Source organism: Myxine glutinosa, chromosome 10 (assembly GCF_964187855.1).
Source record: "Myxine glutinosa chromosome 10, kmMyxGlut1.1, whole genome shotgun sequence".
NCBI classification, from domain to species: domain Eukaryota; kingdom Metazoa; phylum Chordata; class Myxini; order Myxiniformes; family Myxinidae; genus Myxine; species Myxine glutinosa.
Window position 1 is genome coordinate 31,468,944 of NC_136270.1, and position 23,081 is coordinate 31,492,024.

The 23,081-nt window shown below is 44.3% G+C and overlaps 1 protein-coding gene across 3 annotated transcripts in view; it reads left to right on the forward strand.

Moving 5' to 3' along the window:
* LOC137434422 (rho guanine nucleotide exchange factor 2) overlaps nucleotides 1–23,081 on the forward strand; it is a 200,254-nt gene that overhangs the window by 135,139 nt on the left and 42,034 nt on the right. For all 3 annotated transcript variants that reach the window (XM_068127398.2, XM_068127399.2, XM_068127400.2), the window contains 3 exons: nucleotides 5,220–5,364; nucleotides 12,639–12,706; nucleotides 20,259–20,319. In XM_068127398.2, coding sequence (XP_067983499.2) covers nucleotides 5,220–5,364; nucleotides 12,639–12,706; nucleotides 20,259–20,319 — 274 coding nt within the window. The remainder of the gene's footprint in view (nucleotides 1–5,219; nucleotides 5,365–12,638; nucleotides 12,707–20,258; nucleotides 20,320–23,081) is intronic.

Genomic DNA, 23,081 nt, shown 5'->3' on the forward strand with positions numbered 1-23,081 from the left:
TGAGGACAAAGCGTGTGACATTGTGTATTCAACAGCTTGGTTTCAATTATCATACACGAGTACATCTGTTCCCTACGGGAGCGGCAGGAAGGGTCATTCCTCTTTGGGATATATAGATTACAGTAGATCTACGATCGGGCCTCAATAATACTTGGGGGAGGGAGGGAGAGAGTTCATTCACCAACTACAGCTTTGTTTTCCAATTTGTCTTCAAACTAGAACGGCACTCAGTAGACAGCATACCTCTGCCAGGTGTGCAGTTTACGTTTCGTAGACCAGAAAATCATAATACAGAATCACATTTAATGAAAATCATCCGTCCACAACTTTTTGAGATATCCTGCTACATATCCTTTTTGGCCCTATCTCCCAATGGTGAAGAATCACTTAAAAAAATTCTAGTAGTCGGATCCGAATCCGAATCTTCACCAAAATATAATCGATTCTTCCTCATCACACACCCAACCTGTCCACCAAGTTTCGTCCAAATCAGGCCACATCTTTTTGACATGTCCTGCTATGTATTGTTTTTGGCACAATCTCCCAATGGTGAAGAATCACTTAAGAAATTAAATAATTCTCATATCCGAATCCATATTGAGATCTTCACCAAAATCGAATCTGTTTGTCTGTGTCACACACCCAACCTGTCCGCCAAGTTTCGTCCAAATCAGTCCACATCTTTTTGAGATATCCTGCTATGTATCGTTTTGGCCCTATCTCCCAATGGTGAAGAATCACTTAAAACATTCTAGTAACCGGAGCCAAATCCGGATCTTCATCAAAATCTAATCATTTCGTCCTGCTCACATACGGTACATCTCCACCAAATTTCGTCCGAATCCATCCACAACTTTTTGAGATATCTTGTTCACAAACAGACAGGCAGGGGTGAAAACATAACCTCCATCCATCTTTGGTGGCGAAGGTAAATATAACATTCAATTGAAAACAAGTTGTTCCTCGATCATAAACTGACATTTGTAGATGGAAGGACAGCCAGACAGAAGAGAACCTATTGCTTAACCCCATTTTTCGCTTTGCATGCGTGGGTTCATGAGGCTTCTTTGTTTTAAGCCGGCCGCACATTGAGGTAATGTCTTTGCAAATCCCAGGTGATTTGCTTCAATGTTGCTGGGACCTTTTGAACCGCTTCATGTTTGCCTCACATTTGAATGTATGAATCACATGGTGCTCACCCCGAATAACCCATTTTGCCTGAGTAATTATTCGTGTCACGGGTCGACAAGAGATTCGTGTTGTTGGGGGTCGATTTTTGAAATGTGCACCCATTGGTCGGACAGCTGTCAGACCACACCGACATGTGTCACTTGACTCCACCCACCATAGCACCGAGACTAAATAAAAATGGCCACCATATTGGTTTTAAGGTGGGCCTAACACATTGGGCCTGTAGTCCTCTGATTATACACTGCCTGGGTTTGGTGCGTCCTGGTTTTGAACGGCCGCAGATTGGTTTTAAGCAATTCGTGACTGTGTGACGAATCTGCTCATTTTGATATAACTATGGGGAGGGTGACATCTATCTATAATTCCAGTAATCTCTGTCTGTACGTTTGTCTGTGACCGCTGTTTCTCGACAACCACGGGTCCGATATACTTTTAACTTGCCAGGTATATTGCTGGGGACCCGAGGATGTGCCTTTTCAAGGTTTCATATTAATCGGACAATTACTTACCGAGCTATGTCCAAAAAACGATTCAACCAATCAGAGAGCAGCGAACGATCGCGTGTGCCGAACGTGGCGGGCACACTCTGCCTCGGATGGCACATTTGAGAGCGTATTCATTTATTTCACGTTTGCAAACTATGTTGGCGTTAAACTATGTTTTACAACTAATAAAAACGAATTTGCGATTCATTCGCTTTCCTGCGCGTTTGTGCACGCGATGGCGATTTCTTTACCAAACTCCGGAAGCCGTTCGCTTTGGACCAAACCATTGCATGTAAATAGAGGGGGGGGTTCTGTGGTCGTTGCGAATGGACCAAACCATTCATGTAAATAGAGGGGGGGGATTGTCACTGTACTCGCAAGCCGTTCGCCGTTCGCTTTGGCGTTGCGAATGGACCAAACCATTTCATGTAAATAGAGGGGGGGGATATAATTTTAGATAGATATATAGTACGGGCATATATATAGTACGGGCATGCCCTAGTGGATAAAAGGTGTGGAGTGAATTTTTTTAAAGTGCGTTAAATGTGTGTTTCCCAATTTTGTATACAAAGTCCAGGCTGGTGGAAGAGTTACAACACAGATGGGAACAGTATGCAACAGAACAAAATAAACAGTGGAAAGAGAAGAGGGAAACACCAACATCAGGGTTGAGGGACAAAGTAAAGGGAGACGGCCAAACAAGGGATGCAGGTAAGAATGAGGAATAAGGGAGGACGCATGGTGTAGACAAGATGGATACAGAAGCAAGCTGTCAGGAAGGGAAAACTGTAATTTTTTTTGTGTTGGGGGGAGGGGGGAGGGGGAGGGGTTGGTCGCGGGGGTGGAAAGAACGGCATGGTTTTGGATGGGGAACATGGTGAACATCCGTCTTGAAGGCCTGGAGGTAAAAATGAGATTGGAGAGAATGTGAAAGTTAGTTCCACAGACAGGGAGAAGAGAAACGAATGAGTGGACATGAGCAGTTATCCTAGACCAGAAGGGTGATGATCGTTGACCGTGTGTGCCCTGTAGAAACATGTGGAGGTCAAAGCACGGGAATAGGAGAGGGTGCAAGACCAGAAGGGAGGCGGTAGAATACAGAGAGAGACCACGGACCTGTCTGTGATGGGAAAGTGATAGGTCCATGGACTCGGCTTCATTGCAGGAGATACTGATGATCTTGAAGGCCTTGGTTTCCACGGCGTCAAGCTGAGCAATGTGTGGGGCAGGGGTGCCAACCCAGAGGGGAGAGCAGTACTCCATCAAGCTGAAGATTAAGGTATTGTAGGTGGATAGTACAGGTGTGCCAATCCAGAGGGGAGAGCAGTACTCCATCAAGCTGAAGATGAAGGTCTTGTCGGTGGATAGTACAGGGGTGCCAACCCAGAGGGGAGAGCAGTACTCCATCAAGCTGAAGATGAAGATGAAGGTCTTGTCGGTGGATAATACAGGGGTGCCAACCCAGAGGGGAGAGCAGTACTCCATCAAGCTGAAGATGAAGGTCTTGTCGGTGGATAGTACAGGGGTGCCAACCCAGAGGGGAGAGCAGTACTCCATCAAGCTGAAGATGAAGGTCTTGTCGGTGGATCGTACAGGGGTGCCAACCCAGAGGGGAGAGCAGTACTCCATCAAGCTGAAGATGAAGGTCTTGTCGGTGGATAGTACAGGGGTGCCAACCCAGAGGGGAGAGCAGTACTCCATCAAGCTGAAGATGAAGGTCTTGTCGGTGGATAGTACAGGTGTGCCAACCCAGAGGGGAGAGCAGTACTCCATCAAGCTGAAGATGAAGGTCTTGTAGGTGGATAGTACAGGTGTGCCAAGGAAGGACTTCCCACGACGGAGGAAGCCCAGTCAGCAGCTGGCTATGGAGGCCAACTTTTTAAGGTATGGGCCTGTAATGGAGCATAAGCGGATGTGTTCTTTCCCCCAACTCCCTGAGCGAATCACTGGAAAGCAATTGACGTCACATTCCCAATTCATTCTCAGGACCATACACAAGATATTTCCACACATTTGATACTCCTTGGTTCTATTAGGTAAAGCTGTCTACTTCTAATCAAAAAGACCAAATACTGTATTGGAGTCATCAGAAGAAACCCGAATAAGTAAAGAGCAAAGATGGAGTCATCAGGAGGAGCCTGGGTAGGATTCGGGTTTCAGCTTCAACTCCTCTACCTTCCAACCCATCCATCCCCTCCAAAAAGGTGGATTTGCTCGATTTAAATATTTAATTTTAAACATCGAGAATGAAAAACACGGAAAGTGTTGTGTTGTCCATGTGTTTCAAATTGTAAACATTCGGGATAGGTATTGCTTTGGAATGTTATGTGAACCTGTTAATCGCTACTGAATAATCACCTGGGATCTGCACGGGCAAATTGCTTTGGCATATGGTCGGTTTTATTGGATGGACACCTTTGGGGTTCGTTTACGTAGGTGTGGTGCAAGATGTAATCCTTGATCGACGCTGAATTCTAATTACGACCACATTTTGTGTTTAGTTTGCACTGTGGTACAAGTATCATGTAGTAAGGTGGGTGAAAGCAGATGTTGGGAAGTGCGACAACACCAGTATGTTGGGTACATGAAGTTAATAATGAAAACCCACCCGATTGTTTTGAAGTAGCAAACTTGGCTGTAGCTCCGAAAACTAGTCCACCGAGTTAAAAACAGGAATTGTATGCACATAAAATGTCATTTCCTATAACATTTGAATGTCACAAAGCATTACTTGATAACGCCGCTCGGTCGTTTCGAGGGGAAATTCACAGCTCGGCACTGATGTACTGACGGTTGTTCTGATGTTATTTATTACCCTGCGCTCGCGAAGCGAAAAGTGGGGTTAAGCATTCACTTGGGTTCGTGCGTGTGCCGTGTACGTGTCTGCATTTTAAAAATTCATTTTCTCGGCAACCGTTGGTGAAATTTTCACCTTAGGAGGGCCTCCTCCTGAAAAATATTTTAATGCTAATTATGATGTAATAGGTCACGTGGTGCAGGCGCCATCTTGGAAAAAACTGAAAAAGGTTACACTATAATCTCCAAAACCACTTCATGGAAAATATTGAAACGTGGGTCATTGTAAGAACTCGGCATGGTCAATAGGTGTTGTTAACGATGACGTCATTGAGTCGTAATTATGACGTCATAGTTTGACAGGAACAAGCTTAGTCTGATCAGTTTGAAATTGATTGAGCGTGATCTATGCAAGAATTATATTAGAGAATATAAATTTATGATGTAATCGCCCATGTGGTCTGGCAGCCATATTGGATCAAAAAAAACCCCCAAAAAACCGTTCAAAACCAGAGGAGTTGGCTCGCACCAAGTTGACTGCGTAGGGTTAAGTATTCTATGAATACCATATAGTTTATTTATTTATTTATTTATTTTGACCATCTGCCATTCTGCTATACGGTTTTCTGGGGCTTTCTCTCTCTCTCTCTCTCTCTGTCTCTGTCTCTGTCTCTGTCTCTGTCCCTGTCTCTGTCTCTCTCTCTCATCATTTCTTCGTTCTGCATCTCATTTTGTTTTCCCTTGCAGATGAAAAACAAGGAGAAAGAGATGGAGGAAAAGGACAGAGGAACCAGCTCTGGGCATCTGTTTGTTGAAGCCAACATTGGGTTTCCCAATCACTGCTCCTACTGTAACCGTGCTATGAAGGAGGAAGACTGTTTTGAGTGCCAGTGTGAGTGCAGTTTGCATATCTCCTAATGACATGTCTCATAGGTTGTAGAGACGTGAAAGCGTTGGCCTTCCATTGAGATTCTCTTCTGGTTACGCTGGGAATTTGAGATTTGAAAACTTCACCTTTGCTTGTTGTGTCTAGTGTAGTGTAAGGGGGAGGATAAGGGAGAAATGTGAGGGTTAAAGAATTTGTCGAGGAAGGAGGAGGAAAATATATTTCTGGATGCGAAGGAAAAGTAATGTGTGGAGGGTCAATAGGTCTCCCTTTTTTTGCACATAAAATATGTGCCTGTTCCTGAAATTGCTCCAGAAGTCCCATCCTTCCCCCAGATTTGCACAGCATACAAACCTCAAACTGTACACACAGTCAGCCGAGGTAAATGTTAGCTGCAGCATTGCATATACCAGTCATCTGCTGCGCTCGGAGGGCGACTCAGCATCACTCATTGCCTTCCAGACGCTGGAATGGCTGTGCGGTCGTAATGGCGTCCTTGGCTTGCTACCTACTGCGTGCCGTGCTCGTCTCGAGGATAATTTTGGGCCTCTTCTGTTGAACGCTCAACATAGCCCTGATAACGATCTTAAATGTTTTCAGGTCCAGTAAAAAAAATCCGAACTGGAATGGTAGCCTTGTAGCCCACATCTGGTCACTGAAGGCAAAATGGTTTGGATTTTCTATCCTCTTTGATTGAGGTGAACTGACATGCCAGCATAAACAGGCGGAGGTTGGGTGACACACACGTCAGACGCAAAGACTACTCGTCATGGTGATTATTAGTTTAAGGTTATGAAAAGGTCACATGTGGTGTTTGCACGGCGAGGTGGATGATGTGAGCTTTAAACCTCTGGAGGCGGCAGCAGCACTTTGAGACTTAACGCTGTTCCCTGTGCTTTTATGACCATCCCCATCCTACTCCTTTCCAAAACACTTCCCCGTTGTGTCAAAAGGGCCATTTAGAGCTCATTTTCCACTTGTTCGTTGTTAAATATAGATATGGGAAATTTAATGGCGTTTTAGCTGGTAAAACGTGTTTGCTTTGCAGGAAATGGTTCGTTGAGTTGATAAAGATTGTACCCGGCTGGCATCGACATTCACGCAACTCATGCTCCATCTGGCTCTCCTGCTTTATTGGGGATATAATTATCGTTTTCCTAAAGCTTGTGCTCACACATAGCCCCAGTTCAAGGCCTGTGACAGTTCCGCTCTTGTTTGGGGCTGTTTAATTAATATGATAAATGTGTGTGTTTGAGTGCGCCACCTTCTGCTAACAGTATTCAGCAGATGGTATTAGCTTGGCAAGCAAAGTCACAATTTATTAAGCAGACATTTTGGGGAGGTGGTAGGAGAAGTTCCGCTTGCACGGTAAGAGAAGGGCGCAAGAGGTCGATAAGAGAGAGGGTGGGTAGGTATTTTAGTAAGGGAAGAGACCCATATAGGGTGTTTGTGTGTTGGAAAGGGGGCGGTAGATCAAATAATTCTGCTATTTTTTGCAGACTTAGTAAATAGATGGTTTCAGAAACTGAGAAATGTTGAAGAGAGATGATACCAAGTGTGGAATGTACGAATCTGACCAGGTGTTGTGCAGGTGTTGCCCTTTATAGTAACTTGGAAATGCAGGCTCGCTCTTATTTGGAGAGGTTTTTAATGCCAAGATGCTCTTCTTCCTCTTCTTCCATGCCCTCTGTGGTATTTTGGCACAAAGTGTTTGCCGTTAATGTCAGCATTCTGACACAGCGTAGCAGTGGAGAGATCAAACGATGTCGGGGTGGAGGTTGGGGGTGGACTTGGAATCGAATGTGCTATATAAGAGTTTGCTGCCATTTTTGCACGGTGACTGTTTCCAAAGAAGAAGCCTGCCTGCTTGGTACTCAAAACGTTTGCAAGTACTTCTGGATATGCTGAGAAATGTTTCTGATTTACCTGGGAAGCATTTGGTAGCAAGATGGGGGATACAGTATTCTGAAAATTGGTCATGCAGTTCAACAGTGGAAAAGTTCCCCAAAACATTTACAGAGATGTCCGTTGCTCTGGCTGCTGTCATTTCCCTGTGGTCGACCACTTCCTGTTGGCTGCAACTGTTTGATTAGATGACATGGCCTTGGTGCTTTGGAAGTGAAATATCTTGGTGCTTTGGAAGTGAAATATCTTGGTGCTTTACTGTCACAGTTCCTACATGTTGGAGAGTTGTTGTTTTGTTTGGTCCCAGATCAGACTGGGCGGGTGGGTGTGGAGGGGTGTAGTTGTAAAGTTATCTGTTCGATGCAGCCCACGATATAACTTGGCTGAAAGCAGCATTTTGGGATCAAAAGTTGGGATGTAGTTTTTTTATGGATGCTAAAGGGGGTAGTGGGGTCTTTATGGCTGCAGCTCAACACTGTTACTGGACGTTTGAATCATTAATTTATTCGCCTCACCAAGTCATTCCATTTGCACCAATTGTGCATCCCAAGAAGGATTATTAAAGCTCTTGAATGCTTTTAATAAATAAGAAGGCTTTCCATTAAAGAAAGGTCTTTGTTGTACAAGTCTGATGCAACCAAGGGCAATCAACCCGGGCAACCATCCAAGCTAAGCCTTCTTGAGACAGGAAGGCTGTTGTGGTGTACGAGACATCTGGGACCAAATCTGGATGAGTTGGTCTAGGTTACACAAATCTAACAATGCACCTTGCTACCACTGAGCGGCATTCCTTTTAATGAGATGGCACTGTGATGTTAGCATGCTCTTCCAAGACCAAAACGCTTCCATCTGTTGGCCACGCTCATTATGAGTTTTGCAGCCAGTTTGTATCCCGATGGCATGCTCACAAACAAACAAAGGTGCACTCAGTGGCACGCTTCTTTACACGTGGAATTTTGCTTCCACCCGTTGTTTAAAATTTTACAATTATTTTTCGGTTTTTGTCTTCCTCATCATGTGCCCTTTGTATCAGGCTCCAGACATTATTTGTTTACGACGCAAGTAAACTGTGCTTGTGATTGTATATTCTGGAAAAGACAACCTGCAATTGTTATTTTGGAAAATTATAGATGTTCCGTTAAAAAAAAAAAGAATTATACCTGGTGTGTGAAACACTGTTTAAAATGCTGGTGTGTGTGTGTGTGTGTGTGTGTGTGTGTGTGTGTGTGTGTGTGTGTGTGTGTGTGTGTGTGTGTGTGTGTGTGTGTGTGTGTGTGTACACAATCACAATCGTGCGTGTCTGTATAATCAGGATTCATGCATTCAGTGTATGCACCTCCGCCCACCAATCATCATCTCCCTCCACTCACGAGTCTCTAAGACTGAATGGAGCCTTACCTGGTTCTGAAACATCCATCTTCACCCCAGCAAGGAACCATCACTCATGGACCAAGCAATCTTCTTATCCTTGCTCCATTTCCCACTCCGTCCCCGAAGTAGCGATGATGTAGATCCTCGCATTCTCCCATGTGGCCTCCAGAGTATGCCAGTCATGGTCTCTTCCTTCGCAGTCTCATCCTTCCTTGATGGGATGGAGTCGGCAAAACCCAACTAGGCAAGGTCAGGGCACCAGACCACATCCCAAAAGCATGTTGATTGGCGCAACACCGATGCCCCACCCCTCGTCCCCTTCCTCCCCTGCCCCTCCACCCTCTGCGCGGCCCTCTGCCCCACCAAAGCTTTCGTCCCCGGCTCGGTTCTCTCTCCCATCGGAGTCGTTGTATTCGGTACAGTCCTGGATCCTATGGGACTCGGTGCCATGCAAGCGGAACCTTGGCAAAAAGGGAGTTGCCAAAGCTTGGTTTTCATTCTGAACATGCTGGGGTCAGCAAGACCCAACAAGCCACAAGGCCAGGCCATGTCCCAAACACATGTAGGTCAACATGACTGGGCACCCAGTACCATCTCGATCACCCCACACGCGGTTCGGTCCTCTGCCTCACCAAAGCTGCCGTCGTCAGATCAGGTTCTCACTCCCATCAAAGTTGTAGTATTCAGCGTGGTCCTTGATCCCACAAAACTCGGATTCTCTTGTCCTCAACGGGTGGAACTCTGCAAGAGGGAGTTCACCAAAGCTCGTGCCTTCTCTCGCTGCAGCACTGGGTCAACAGGTCCCGTCAAGCTGCAGGGCCAGATCGCGTCACCAATGCGTGTTGAACGGTGTGATACCGGGCCTTTGTGCACATCTCGACCCATTGAAGCTGCCGTTTTCGGCTAGGTCTTCACCATTTTCAAAGCTGATGTATTTGGCATTGCCCTCGGTCCTTTCCATCCCAGGCGAGATTGAGGCGGCAAATTATGCCCCCCCCCCCCACCACCATTGTGTGTGTGTGTGTGTGTGTGTGTGTGTGTGTGTGTGTGTGTGTGTGTGTGTGTGTGTGTGTGTGTGTGTGTGTGTGTGTGTGTGTGTGTGTGTGTGTGTGTGTGTCCAACCCAGCAAGGAACCACGACTCATGGACCAAGCCATCTCCTCATTCATGTTCCGTTTCCCCCTCCATCTGCGGGGACATCCCCGTTCGCCCGGACACAGTGCCACTGGTGACCATCTTCACGTGTGTTCCCACCGAAGTTCGGAGCCATCCGTCCACGGTGGGAGGGAGTTGGCAAAAGGGAGTCATCCTCGGCGTTAGGGAGATGACAAAGTGCACCGAATTGCATGGTTAGGCCGCGTTCCAACCGGCACGGCCTCGTCGCAGCTGTTATGTTTAGCATGGTCTTCAAACTCACCGAATTTCAAACCCACCGAAGCTCAGATCCACTTATCTTCAGAGGGATGGATTTGATAAAGGCCTTAAGGCAGCACGGGCAGGCTGCTTCCCAGATGCATGCTGATCAGTGTGATACTGGGCGCCACCTGATGAGAGAGAGGGTGAAAAGCACGGCGGTGAAGTGTGGAGACGGCAGTGTGCATGCGCACGTGCGTTTGTGTGCCGTTGATTGTTATACCCATATGCGGGTTTCAGAAGGTGGAACGGAGTCCTCCCAGGTCTCGAAGTATCCACATCCGTTTCAGTAAGGGATTGTGATTCATGGACCAGTTTGTGAAGTTTTCTTACTTGTCAGTTTTGTTCTGCGGGCTATTTTGAGGATTGTCACCGAGCCTCAGACAGCTTCCATCTGCAGCTTGTTTGGCGTAATATTCCCAGGGATGTTTTTTGCGATCTCTGTAAGGTTATTTTTTACAATCCCCGTTGCTTCATTAATCACTGGTACAATTTCCACACTCTTCAGCTTCCAGGATCTTTTCACTTCATTTTTGAGGTCTTGGTATTTGGTCATTTTCTTCTTTTCTGTGTTGTTTAGGCCAAAATTGCTGGGGACTGACACCTCAATGAGCAATGCCTTCTCTTTTTTGTACTCCAGTACTTACTACATCCAGTCGCAATGCTTTGTTTTCTATATTCACGCTTTACGAGATCATTAGGTCATATGTGAGCAATTACTTCCTTGTTTTCAGTGATTGCTTTTGGTTCATGCTTCCATGAGTTTTCTGGAACTGAGATATTGAGACTTTTGCAGATGTGCCAGTGGATTACTCTACATACTTTGTTGTGCCTTTGGGTGTACAGTGGCTCTGACATGAGATTTTACATCCTGATAGGCAGTGGCTCGTACTTTCTGTTTCTACCTTGCAAAATGTACACTTGTCTGATTGACTCAGTCCCACCATCTTCTTCAAGCTATCGGTGTAGTGTCTTTGGTCTTGGCCATTTATAATGATTCATTCTCTGTTCCAGTTGGAAGTTGAACACACACACACACACACACACACACACACACACACACACACACACACACACACACACACACACACACACACACACACGACACAGCCATTTCAGATATACTAACCCTCATTCTCTCTCTTTTCTTGAATGCCGATCGTACTGAATTTGAATCTTCCTTGTGTGGTAATTTATGGGATATTGGAGTTGACCTGATGGTGTCAGAGACAATTGCTTCTAGGTTTTTGAGCTCTTCAGATGCGTAGGGCAATGTGTTGGTGATGTTAGGCAGCACGTATAGCGAGGTGAGTTTGGTTGCTGGCAGTCCAACACAGGTGTTTGATTCACCACTCAAATCCCCCGTGTCCATATGCTGGTAGCTCGGCAGAGAAGGTGTTCCAGATTTGTGTGACGGCTGTTTCTGCCACTTAATTGTGGGAATGGCATCCTCTCTCAATCGTGGCGAATAACCACAAGATATAGCCATCTCTGTTGTTTCATAACAATTCTCTGTAAAATGTTCCGAGCACAAATGCGACCATTTTGTAGGCCTCATCCACACTCGGGTATATCAAACAAACCTCGTCCAATTTCTGGCAACCATAGAATCTTTCGGCCATTGGTGTAGCATGTATTACTACAACCACCAAGGACGCATCGACGAGTCATATTTGTAGAAATTCGAAAATTATTCCCCGTTTGAGTTCAATCGTTTGTCGATGTTATCCGTAGACAATATGGAAGTGGCAGTCGCTTTCTCTAGGTGACGTCATGGCTAAGGTGAAGAAGAAGAAGAAGTCGACTTTTAGTCGCAAAATTACTCACTTTATAAATCGCAAATCGTAAAAAGACACCATATCTATTTTGTGAGGTATCAAGGGATAGCATCGAGGCGGTCTGAGCGTTTGGGTTCCCCTTTAAGGACAGATTTGGAAGAACCTTGGTGGACAGGTTGAGTGTGTGATAAGGACGAATTGGTTCGATTTTGGTGAAAATGCGGATCTGGATACGAGAATTTTAAAGTGATTCTTCACCATTGACAGATAGGGTTCAAAGATTATATATAGCATGTTATCTCAAAAGTTGCGGACAGATTATGACGAGACTTGGTGGATGAGTTGCGTAGGTGACAAGAACAAGCCGATTCGATTTTAGTTCAGGTCCAGATGCAGATCAGGCCTGTCGGTGGGACACAAAACGTAAACTGTTCAGCCTGGTGGAGGTATCCACACTACCGAATGCTGTTCTATTTTGCATCATGCGCTCAATGTCCGAAAATGTTTCACCAACGAGTCTTTTTTTGTGGGTCATAGATCATAGACCTTCCACACTCCCCCAACACCCTTTCCTTTCCCAATTAATTGGCTTTTTTTCCTGCCACCATCCTCTTCAAATCCTTTAATTTCTCTTTTCTCCCCTCTTCCTGTTACTTGAGCCACAGATTTCTGCTCATTATAAACTCGAATGGTTCGTTGCCAATTGTTTAATTATTTGGTGTTATAATTCATTAAAAGTATATTTATGTAGGAAATGCATTGCTCTCATGACTGAATTGCTCATCCCTTGATCCTTGTGCTTCCTTCTCTTTAGGTTGCAGTGTTAAGGTACACAAGGGATGCAGAGATGGACTACCTGTTTGTTCAAGAGCCAAGCTCCGGGTAAGCACTCCTTCAACTCTTATGTCAAGATATGAACCATAAAAGTCTTTTTGTCTGACCATCACACCAAAGCCCTTATCTTGTCTCACTGGTTTTGCTATCATCCCTTTTTAAACTGATCTAATTGGCCCATGGTGGAGCTAATGTACATTTATAGTGAAGTCTCTCATTCGAAGTGTTTGGAAAAAAAAAAAAAAAATGGAGGTTTTTTTGTATAGGAAGTCAGGCTCGTGGAAGAGCTAGAACACAGAATGGATCAGGACCCAATATAACAAAAGGAACAGCAGAAAGAGAGGGGGGAACACACCAACAGCATGGCTGAGGGACAAAATAGATGGAGATGGACAAACAAGGGATGCGGCTAAGAATGGGGAGTAGGGAGGACACATGGGGTGGACAAGGTGGGCTTCAGTTTGTTCAGCAAACTCTCAGGAAGGAAAAACTTGAAAAGAAATAAAAATGCAAGCTTGTTGGATACAAAGCGAGCTTTATAGAAATTAATTTTGGTTAATATTTCCATTTTAAGTCCATTAATTATTTGAGGGTTAGAGCTTCTCATGGCCTCGATGATGCAGTTTGTGAAAAGCTGGATTTCAAGACCAGTTAATAAAAAAAACAAAAACATAGGTTGTACATATAGTGCTGTACCCAAATTGACTTCCAGAACTCAAACTCAGTGAGTCGCGCTTACGAGCCGAGTCCCAGTAAAGCAGAGTTTGTCTGTCCACTTGGAAAATAACTCGGATACTTTCCAGTCCCATGAAATGAAGTAATTTGCAGTATTTTGCAAATGTGTGTGGTGGAAAGGTACGTCAGTGTATGAATTCAGATTCTATAAAATTCCTATTTGTGAGCTATAAAATGGTCATGCTGTTTCTCTTTGTGAGTTTCAGAGCAAAATGCTACCATAATCAGGCACCGCAACTGTTACCTGTTACCTGTTAGCCGTGAGCACGGGTCTCACAGTGCGGCGAGCTCTGGTTTAATTCTGCTCGGCCTCTGCTATGCCGCTGTAAGATAATCTGATCTAAGCCGTACGCATGCTGTCAATTGAATATCGGTTTTATACAAAGACTACATGAAATGTACGATTATTCACTTACTTCAATGCCGGTTAATGAAGTTCACAAATTGATGCCTTCGAATTGAAGAAAAAAAAACAAAAAACCTTGATTTCCAGTACACACAACAATTCGATCTTGTGTTGTAGAGTATACGAAACTTGTGTTTAACGTCGGCGTTTCTCAAATTCTCATTGGTGGTGAGCTGAGGCACTGTTGATTTATGATCACATGACTTTCGCTTACAACCACCCGCGCATGGTAGAAAGCAAACCTGATTAGCAACAGAGTTCGAGGCTGGGCAGAATTACTCGTCTGTCAACATTCGGGTTATGTCTTCATTTCATTCCTATTGCGCGCCACTTTGTTATTAGTCCCCTACCGGTGTACACCGGAGGGGACTATAGGTTTGCACGCCATCCCTCCGTCTGTCAGTCTGTCTGTCAGTCTGTCAGTCCGTCACGCAAAGAACAGTTTTCCGGACTTTTTTTTCTAAACTCTGAATGCTAATGATTTCAAACTTGGCACATGGTTTCCTCATGATAAGTTACAGGTCAAGTTCGAACTTCACGACGTTTCGATCATTTTTAACAAAGTTATGGCACTTTGAACTTTGGTAATTCTGATGATCCTTAACTCAGTGCCATTTTAAGTTTTAATTTCCTTTAAAAACCGATTTCTCTGCAATAATAGGACCGATTGAGATACAATTTTCACCATATGATGGACTCGGTCTGTAGAATATTTTAATGGTAATTATGACGTCACAGGTCACGTGGTTCGGTCGCCATATTGTTTTTCGTGAAAACACGAAAACCCCTTTTTCTCTGCAACGGCTGAACAGATCGAGGCCAAACTTTGTAGGCAGAATCGCATACCCATGACGAACAAAAAAGTCAGCGAGCATGACGTCATGCGGCACATGGTTTCAGAGTTATGACGTTTTTAAGCATGAACCTTTAAAACCGAGCTCCTCCCTCATTTTTGATCCAATCGAGGGGAAACTTCACAGATCTGTTCAGCACTAAAATGTCCTTTTGGAATTTGCGATAGGGCACGTGGTTTGGCAGATATCGTTAATTAAACGAAAATATTTTTTTAAATGGATATCTCTTGTTTATTCTCGAGTTCTCCTCAAGCCGCACTGCGCGTCCTCAGCCTCGTCTCGTGAACGTCAACAGCGCGACACACCGCGTGCTTTCGGGAGGGGCGGAGCCAAGCCGAGCAACATATATATACACATCGATCATTGATCGTGAACTGGAAAATATAATAAATTACTGATGGTTTCAGAGTTATGACGTTTTAAAGCATGAACCTTTAAAACCGAGCTCCTCCCTCATTTTTGATCCAATCGAGGGGAAACTTCACAGATCTGTTCAGCATGTCGGTCTACTAAAATGTCCTTTTGGAATTTGCGATCGGGCACGTGGTTTGGCAGATACCGTTAATTAAACGGAAATATTTTTAAAAAAAGGATATCTCTTGAATCGCTAGTACCTCAGACCGTGAGTTGTTAATAATTTATATAATTCACACAGTGCAATACGTGCAGGCCGCTCCACGGAGTGACCTTGCGGGCTTATCAACGAGGCGAGGCGTGACACACGTGTCTCAGCATACCTCAGATCAAGTTTGAAAACCAGCATCAACCGTGCATAAATTTGCATATTCGATCATTTTTGACAGTCATGGCACTTTGAACTTTGGTAAAAAAAAAAAAAAAACACCTTTAGAGGCCATTTTTCCCCGCAAAGCAGGGGTTGGCCTTTTTCGGGCACCGTGGTTGTTGTTGTTTTTGTTGGTCCCCTTTTTGAAGCAATGTTTTACGGCCGGATGCCCCTCCTGCGGCCAACCCTTTTTGTCGCCTTTTACGGCAAGCAGGGAATTACCAGTGAACTGGTACTCAATTTGCCGACCTCGGAAGGATGACAGGCTGAGTCAACCCCCCTGGCGTTAATTCAGCGATCGACCGGGATTCAAACCCAGGATCCTTGGATCCTAAGCTGGCACCCTAGCCGCTAGCCCAACACCAGGCACTTTGAACTTTGGTAGGGGACATGTATTGCAGTGCAATACTCAGAATGCTTGTTTTATTAAACTCGTAAGAAATTAAATGAGGTTTTTTTTGTCTCAAACGAATTATTAATTAATCACTTGCATTTATTGGCAACTAGCAGAAGTACCCGGCATTGCCGGGCGGGGGAGGGGAGGGGAGGGGGAAGAGGAGGGGAGGGGAACGGGGTCGAGGGGAGGAGAGGGGCGGAGGGGAGAAGAGGGGGGGGGGGGGAAGTACCCAGCATTCCATGTATAAACGTGAGGGAGAAGAGGGGGGAGGGGAGGAGGGGGGGAGGGATGGGAGAGGAGTGGGAGGGGGGGGAGGGGGGGAAGGGGAAAAGGGAGGGGGAGGAGGAAAATGGAGGGGGAGGGGGAAAATGGAGGGGGAGGGGGAAAAGGGAGGGGAGAAGGGTAGGGTGGAGGGGGAGGGGAGGGGGGGAGGGGGCAGGGGGAGTGAAGGGGAGGGCCAGTCAACAATGACGTTGCAGTTCTCATGGTCGGAGAGCAGCACAACAATCGCGACATCGTCCTGAATCTTCACAACAGCACGAAGCGGATTTTGGAGACTCACCGATCCTGTGACGCCCTCCAGTACCGGCGTTGCCGGGTGGGGGAAGGGAGACCCGTACATTCCCAACCCGTACATTCGCCCTCTCGACTCAAGCTCACTCGGACAAAAGCCTCGCACAAATTACACCGTGAAGGCCCAATGGCCATGTCTATGCCACAAATCAAGTACGTGAGCGAGTCGGGCGCACTGAATTGAAAATATATAGAATGCTCATACTCCGTGAAAAGTGAAGCCAACTGGCGGCGGGGATGGAACATCACGTGATCGCTCTGAGCGAATCAGCGCGCTGCTCTACCACCAGTCAGAATCCGTGTATAATATTCCTCGCTGAAAAAAAATCTATGTGAAACATGCTACTATCTATGCTAAATCATGCTAAATGCTAATCATGCTAAAATCTATGCTACTTGCTGTGAGTTTATGGCGGCAAGGAACATCACGTGATCGCATCACGAACATCATTCGTGATCACGTCATCACGTGATCGTGATCGTCATCAATGAGCGCGAATGAGCGAATCAGCGCGCTGCTCTGCCACCGGTCAGATTCCGTGCATAATATTCCTCGCTGAAATGCGCTGAGGTAAAAATATGGGAAAAAAAATATTATGAAATAAATTTTTAGGTCGGCCATGTTCTTCCCAGGCTCAATGGCCATGTCTGTGCCAACTATCAAGTACGTGAGCCTCTCCGTTTAGGAGTCTATCGGTAACATTACACACACACACACACACACACACACACAAACTGTGTTTTATATATATAGATCTATGTGAAACATGCTACTATCTATGCTAAATCATGCTAAATCATGCTAAATGCTAATCGTGCTAAAATCTATGCTACTTGCTGTGAGTTTATGGCGGCAAGGAACATCACGTGATCGCATCACGAACATCATTCGTGATCACGTCATCATGTGATTGTCATCAATAAGCGCGAATGAGCGAATCAGCGCGCTGCTCTGCCACCGATTCAGATTCCGTGTATAATATTCCTCGCTGAAAAAAAATATGGATCCAAAGATGAAAGAAAAAAAAACCTATGTGGTGTGAATGGCAATGTTCTTCGCTGAAATGTGAAAAAACGCAATCGCTTTTTGCTCTGAAATACGTGCGAACGCGTAACTGAGTTAATGGCGGCAAGGAACATCATGTGATCGCTCTGAGCGAATCAGCACGCTGCTCTGCCTCCGGCCAGATTCCGTGCATAATATTCCGCGCTGAAATGCGCTGAGGTAAAAATATGGTAAAAAAATATTATGAAATAAATTTTTTGGTCGGCCATGTTCTTCCCAGGCTCAATGGCCATGTCTGTGCCAAATATCAAGTACGTGAGCCTCTCCGTTTAGGAGTCTATCGGTAACATTACACACACACACACACACACACACACACACACACACACACACACACACACACACACACACACTGTGTGTTATCTATCTATAATTCCAGTAATCTCTGTGTGTTTGTTTGTTTGTACGTTTGTACGTTTGTTTGTCTGTGACCGCTGTTTCTCGACAACCACGGGTCCGATATACTTTAAACTTGCCAGGTATATTGCTGGGGACCCGAGGATGTGCCTTTTCAAGGTTTCATATTAATCGGACAATTACTTACCGAGCTATGTCCAAAAAACGATTCAACCAATCAGAGAGCAGCGAGCTATCGCGTGTGCCGAACGTGGCGGACACACTCTGCCTCGGATGGCACATTTGAGAGCGTATTCATTTATTTCACGTTTGCAAACTATGTTGGCGCTATGTTGGCGTTAAACTATGTTTTAAAACTAAGAAAAACCATTTCATCTAAATAGAGGGGGGGGGGGGGGGGGGGATTGTCACTGTACTCGCAAGCCGTTCGCCGTTCGCTTTGGCGTTGCGAATGGACCAACACATTTCATGGACCAAACCATTTCATGTAAAGCGTTCGCCGTTCGCTTTGGCGTTGCGAATGGACCAAAACATTTCATGGACCAAACCATTTCATGTAAATAGAGGGGGGGATATAATTTTAGATATAGATATAGTACGGGCATGCCCTAGTCTCCAAAACGGCTGCATGGAAAAAATTGAAACATGGCTCATTCTAAAGGACTCCATATGGGGAATAGGTGTTGTTAACGATGACGTCATTGGTGCCATAATTATGACGTCATAATTCGACAGGGACAACGCTTAGTCTGATCAGTTTGAAATGTATCGAGCATGATCTATGCAACAATTATATTAGAGAATATAAATTTATGATGTCATCGCTCACGTGGTCTGGCAGCCATATTGGATCAAAGAAAAAAATGTTCAAAAACAGAAGAATTGCCTTGCAACAAGTTGACTGCGCAGGGTAAGTATTCTAAGAATACCATCTAGTATATATAGATGACATTGTGTGGTGCACCAGTTCTGTATGGTGAGCACCGTGCCTCGCCTAATTCTCTCTCCTTCATCGACTTCTCGAGTCTCGCAGCATATCCACATGGAGCGCACCTGTCAACGCAGCTTAGATTGATGCCATTTGTCCCCGATGGTGATCAATTTACATACGCTTGATGCAATGCAAACTTATCTGAGTTCTGAGCCTATCTGAGACCCAGGAATTTTTTTTTTGCCAAATTACTTTGTCGGATTCGAACCGAGTTTTTGCCTCCGAAGCACGGGCCTAGTTGTACATTTGCTGCCATGTATTTTAATCATAAATCGAGTACGCCAACCTCGTGAAGTAGGAGCTTTTCTGATTTTCCTCTTTTGCTCGATGTTGTTTTTAGCACAATGCATTTGATACAAGGAAATTTGCAAGCAGGAGGAGGCCATTCGCACCATCATGCCTGTGCTACACCACCACATCATTAAAAAATAAATCCTTCATGCTAGCAACTTAGTTTTGGTCAACTTTATTGAATAGGAAGCAAATTCCGCCATTCTTTATTGGGTGAAGTGAATTGTTAATTGCATCTTCGTTGCTTGCATAAATGGAGAGTTTTCTGTGAAGCTTGGCTAGTTCATCCACTTTCACCATTTCCTCATACAGTATATAATGGTGTATTATTGAGATGATTACGCTATTATGACTGATAAACTGCACTTTGTTATATTTCTGTGAAAAATTCCTAGTTGCAGTATAAACTTGGAAGCATGCTTTCCCAAGGAACATGTACATTGTTGCAAATGTACTCGTCACAAAAAGCAACCGTTTTTAAAGTGTGAATAAACGATGAATTTTTGATTCAGAAATATCCTCGTCTTGTGTACATACAGACCATGACTATTGAGGAAAGAACCCAATGAGGAAATCAGATGTGCATCATGTAACGTTACAATATTATAGGCACCTGAATTAGGAGATTGTGGAAATTTTCACGTAATTTAAGTCACCAGAATCTGCATGCGTCTGTACACTACCCGTGTCATTGCTCGATAAATTGGGTATCCATATGGTCAAATTCGATTTAGGAATGGCTGTATGTGTCATTTAATGCCTAATTAGTTGGCTCGAGTCCTCAGGGATGGCTAAAGGGGGGAGGACTCAAACTGCCAGTGTTTAGCAGTGCAATGATCGTCACAGTTTCATTTCTAGGAAACTGACAAAGCAACATCAGCTTATACAGCTCACGTAGAGACCTCGTTTGGCCCGAGGGTTCTATCCGCTCATGAGTAGCATTATCTTGGTTACCATTGTAGCTTGTTGGAAGTCTGATGTTTTATATTTCTGTCTGGTGCTTTTGTATACTGTTGCATGAGCAAGTGTTTTCTGTTGGAATTTACCTTTTCTACCTTTCTTCTGACTTTCAAAATTGGGACAAAGCTTTGAGAGTGTGTATTCAAAAATTGCATTTTTTTCACCCCCCCCCCCCCCCCCCCGCAGAATCGCCGTGGGCAGTTCCGCTCAGGTTCTACCAAAGACCTCCTCCAGGCAACTTCCCGATGTAAGTTTGTGTTGGCGCTTCCTCTCACACGATGATTTGTAATTTTGGACCAGGCAGGTATTTTGCTTTTACTTTCATTTGCTTAGTTTAGTTTTTACCCTGTGTGTGCGAAGCGAAAAGTGGGGTTAAGCAATTCGTTCACTTTGTCTGTCTGTCTGTCTGTATATCTGTCCACAAAAAATGTTTATGATCAGGGAACAATTTGATTTCAATTGAATGTTATAATTTGAACACTAATCTCAAAATGAATCGGGAAACGAACCTGAAGTTTAGCAGTAATTTGGTTTTGAATTTGTCCCGATCATGCATGTACAGAGAGGAGTTAAAAAATTTTTTTTTTACCTGTCTGGCATCAACCAAAATTGAAAATCATTCCAAACAGGAAACCTGCTGATTTAGCGATGTCATGAAGGACACAAACATGCACGCAGAACAAATGTAACGTGTTAAATTAGTTCACTTACTTAGGTAAGGCGCCAAAACAGGAGCAGCGACTGCTACTCCCTGTCCTGCCATCTGTTCCATAATGATGATCCGTCGCCACAGACTTCAATCTTGAGCCAATGTGCGTGCTTCCGCCAGTGACGTTATTTGTCTGGCCCTGTAATCTGCCTTGGTGCAGTCCATCCACCTTTTTGGTGATCTTCCTCTTCATCTGGTGCCATTTACTCTTCCTTGTGTGAGAATTTCTGGAAGTCTGTTCTGGGCCATCCTTTGAATGTGCCCAAAAAATCAAAGCCTTATTTGTGTTATATTCTCTGTTATTGTGCGTTTTACTCAAAAAAAACAAAAAACTAATTACTTGTTGTGCTTTTCCTTTTATAGTATTCCTTAGTTTGTCCAGCCTAGTTACTCCCATTATTTTTCTGAGGCATACCATTTCAAAAACAAGGAGTTCATGTTCATCTTCTTCCTTGAATGTCCACGTATCTGACCAGTACATCAAGATTGTGACAACTAGGACTCTATACAGTTCAACATTGGTGTCACGTTGGATATCTGTTGCCATCCAAATACTTTGTAGCCACTGAAATTCTCCCAATGGTTTTCCAATTCTGTTTTAAATGGCGTGGTGTGAAGGACGCTGCATCGACAGCGGTAAACTTTCAGAAAAGAGTTTTTACAGCGTAGCCCGTGGGGGCAATGCCGTCTATAACAGCGTTTCTTTTCCCGTATGTATGTATGTATGTATGTATGTATGTATGTATGTATGTATGTATGTATGTATGTATGTCCCTCACAAACATCTACCAATCAGTGCTGAGGATCTGGTCACATGACAGGGGGACAGCGTTTAGTAACCATTACAGTTGTATATTTTACTAAAATAAAATATAATAACCTGGTCTTGGGGTCCCAGCTGGTGTCGTAAGGCAGATAGGAGGTTTCAGAAATTCCTCAATACAATTATGATTTTGAAATGTGATCGATACAGACCTTGCTCCGAATCCAGAAGTGAACAGATGATGACGGTTAGCTGGTTTGATAATATCTCAATACAATCGTGATTTAACATTATATTTTGATATATTAACACTACAGTACTAATTTGTGATTGTAATGATGAATGAAAAGATGGAGATATTGAGTTTAAAGCAGAATGAGGAAATTACATAAGGGTTTCCATCCATGACATTCGTGGATTCCCCCATTTGCAGTTTCGCTATTGACTGGATATAGGAACATTCAGACTGGGTACGTTTTTTGTTCAATTCCTTCACGAACCTTCTGTCAATGCCTGGCGTTCAACTGAAGGTGGCACAGGAATGTGGAATTTATTGGTTCATAGTTTTCCATTCAACGTTTTTTGTTTTTTTAATCCAAGTCATTCACGAACTGGCTGTCCATGCCTGAAGTCAAAAAATAATAATACTTACATTATTTGCTAACTGTTATCCCCACCCAGTTCATACTATCCTCTTCAACTGAAGCATAAAAACAAGCCCGGCCACGCTGTTGTTAGACTATCGGGCTTGTTTTCTTCAATCTTTAAAATCATTTTTTAAAATTTCAATTGAATTATATATTTGAACGCTATAGAAGACAAATCCCCTTCTTGGCACTTTCGAAACCCTTCCGTTTAGCATTACAAAATATTACGGCATTTTACGTCATACCGTCCAATCCAATTTTCCACTTGCAGCCCCCGACCATTTTTCTCAAGACTGCGTGGGAGATATAGCGTGGGGTAAGGTGTTGTATGAACTCTCTAGTTAAATTTATTGTTAGTCTGCATAAAAAACGTCGTGCAAGCAATATGTGATGGTAACGGCAAACAATATAAATGTGTCAGTTTGTAAGTTTTTGTAAACAAGAATAACCACATTAGCCATGCACTGCATATACAATATATTTCTACTACTTCATTCATAGCCCTATTTTTCCCACCTTATCGGGTCAGCCGTGGAACGTTTTTGGCCTAAGACTTGTGATCCAGCTGGCCAGTCCAGACGTTCAACTGACAGTGACAGGAATTTAGAATCTAGCCAAGGTGCCAATGATAACTCGCCTACTCTTTGCAAACAACACTGATATGTCTTTATTCTTTTTAAAAAGGACACCTTGCAGCCCGCCAATGGCATCGCACCCTCAAGCTCCTTATGATGGTCGGTGCTGTGCCGTGGGCCGTATACTCATAGAGTGGGGTTTATCGGCCTACACACGAAGCACCGTCTCATCCAAATGCACCCCTCTCCTTGCCTTGCCCTGGTGGCTTGTCTAGTTTTACAGAGAGGACACGTACAAATTACAATTCCCTGTCT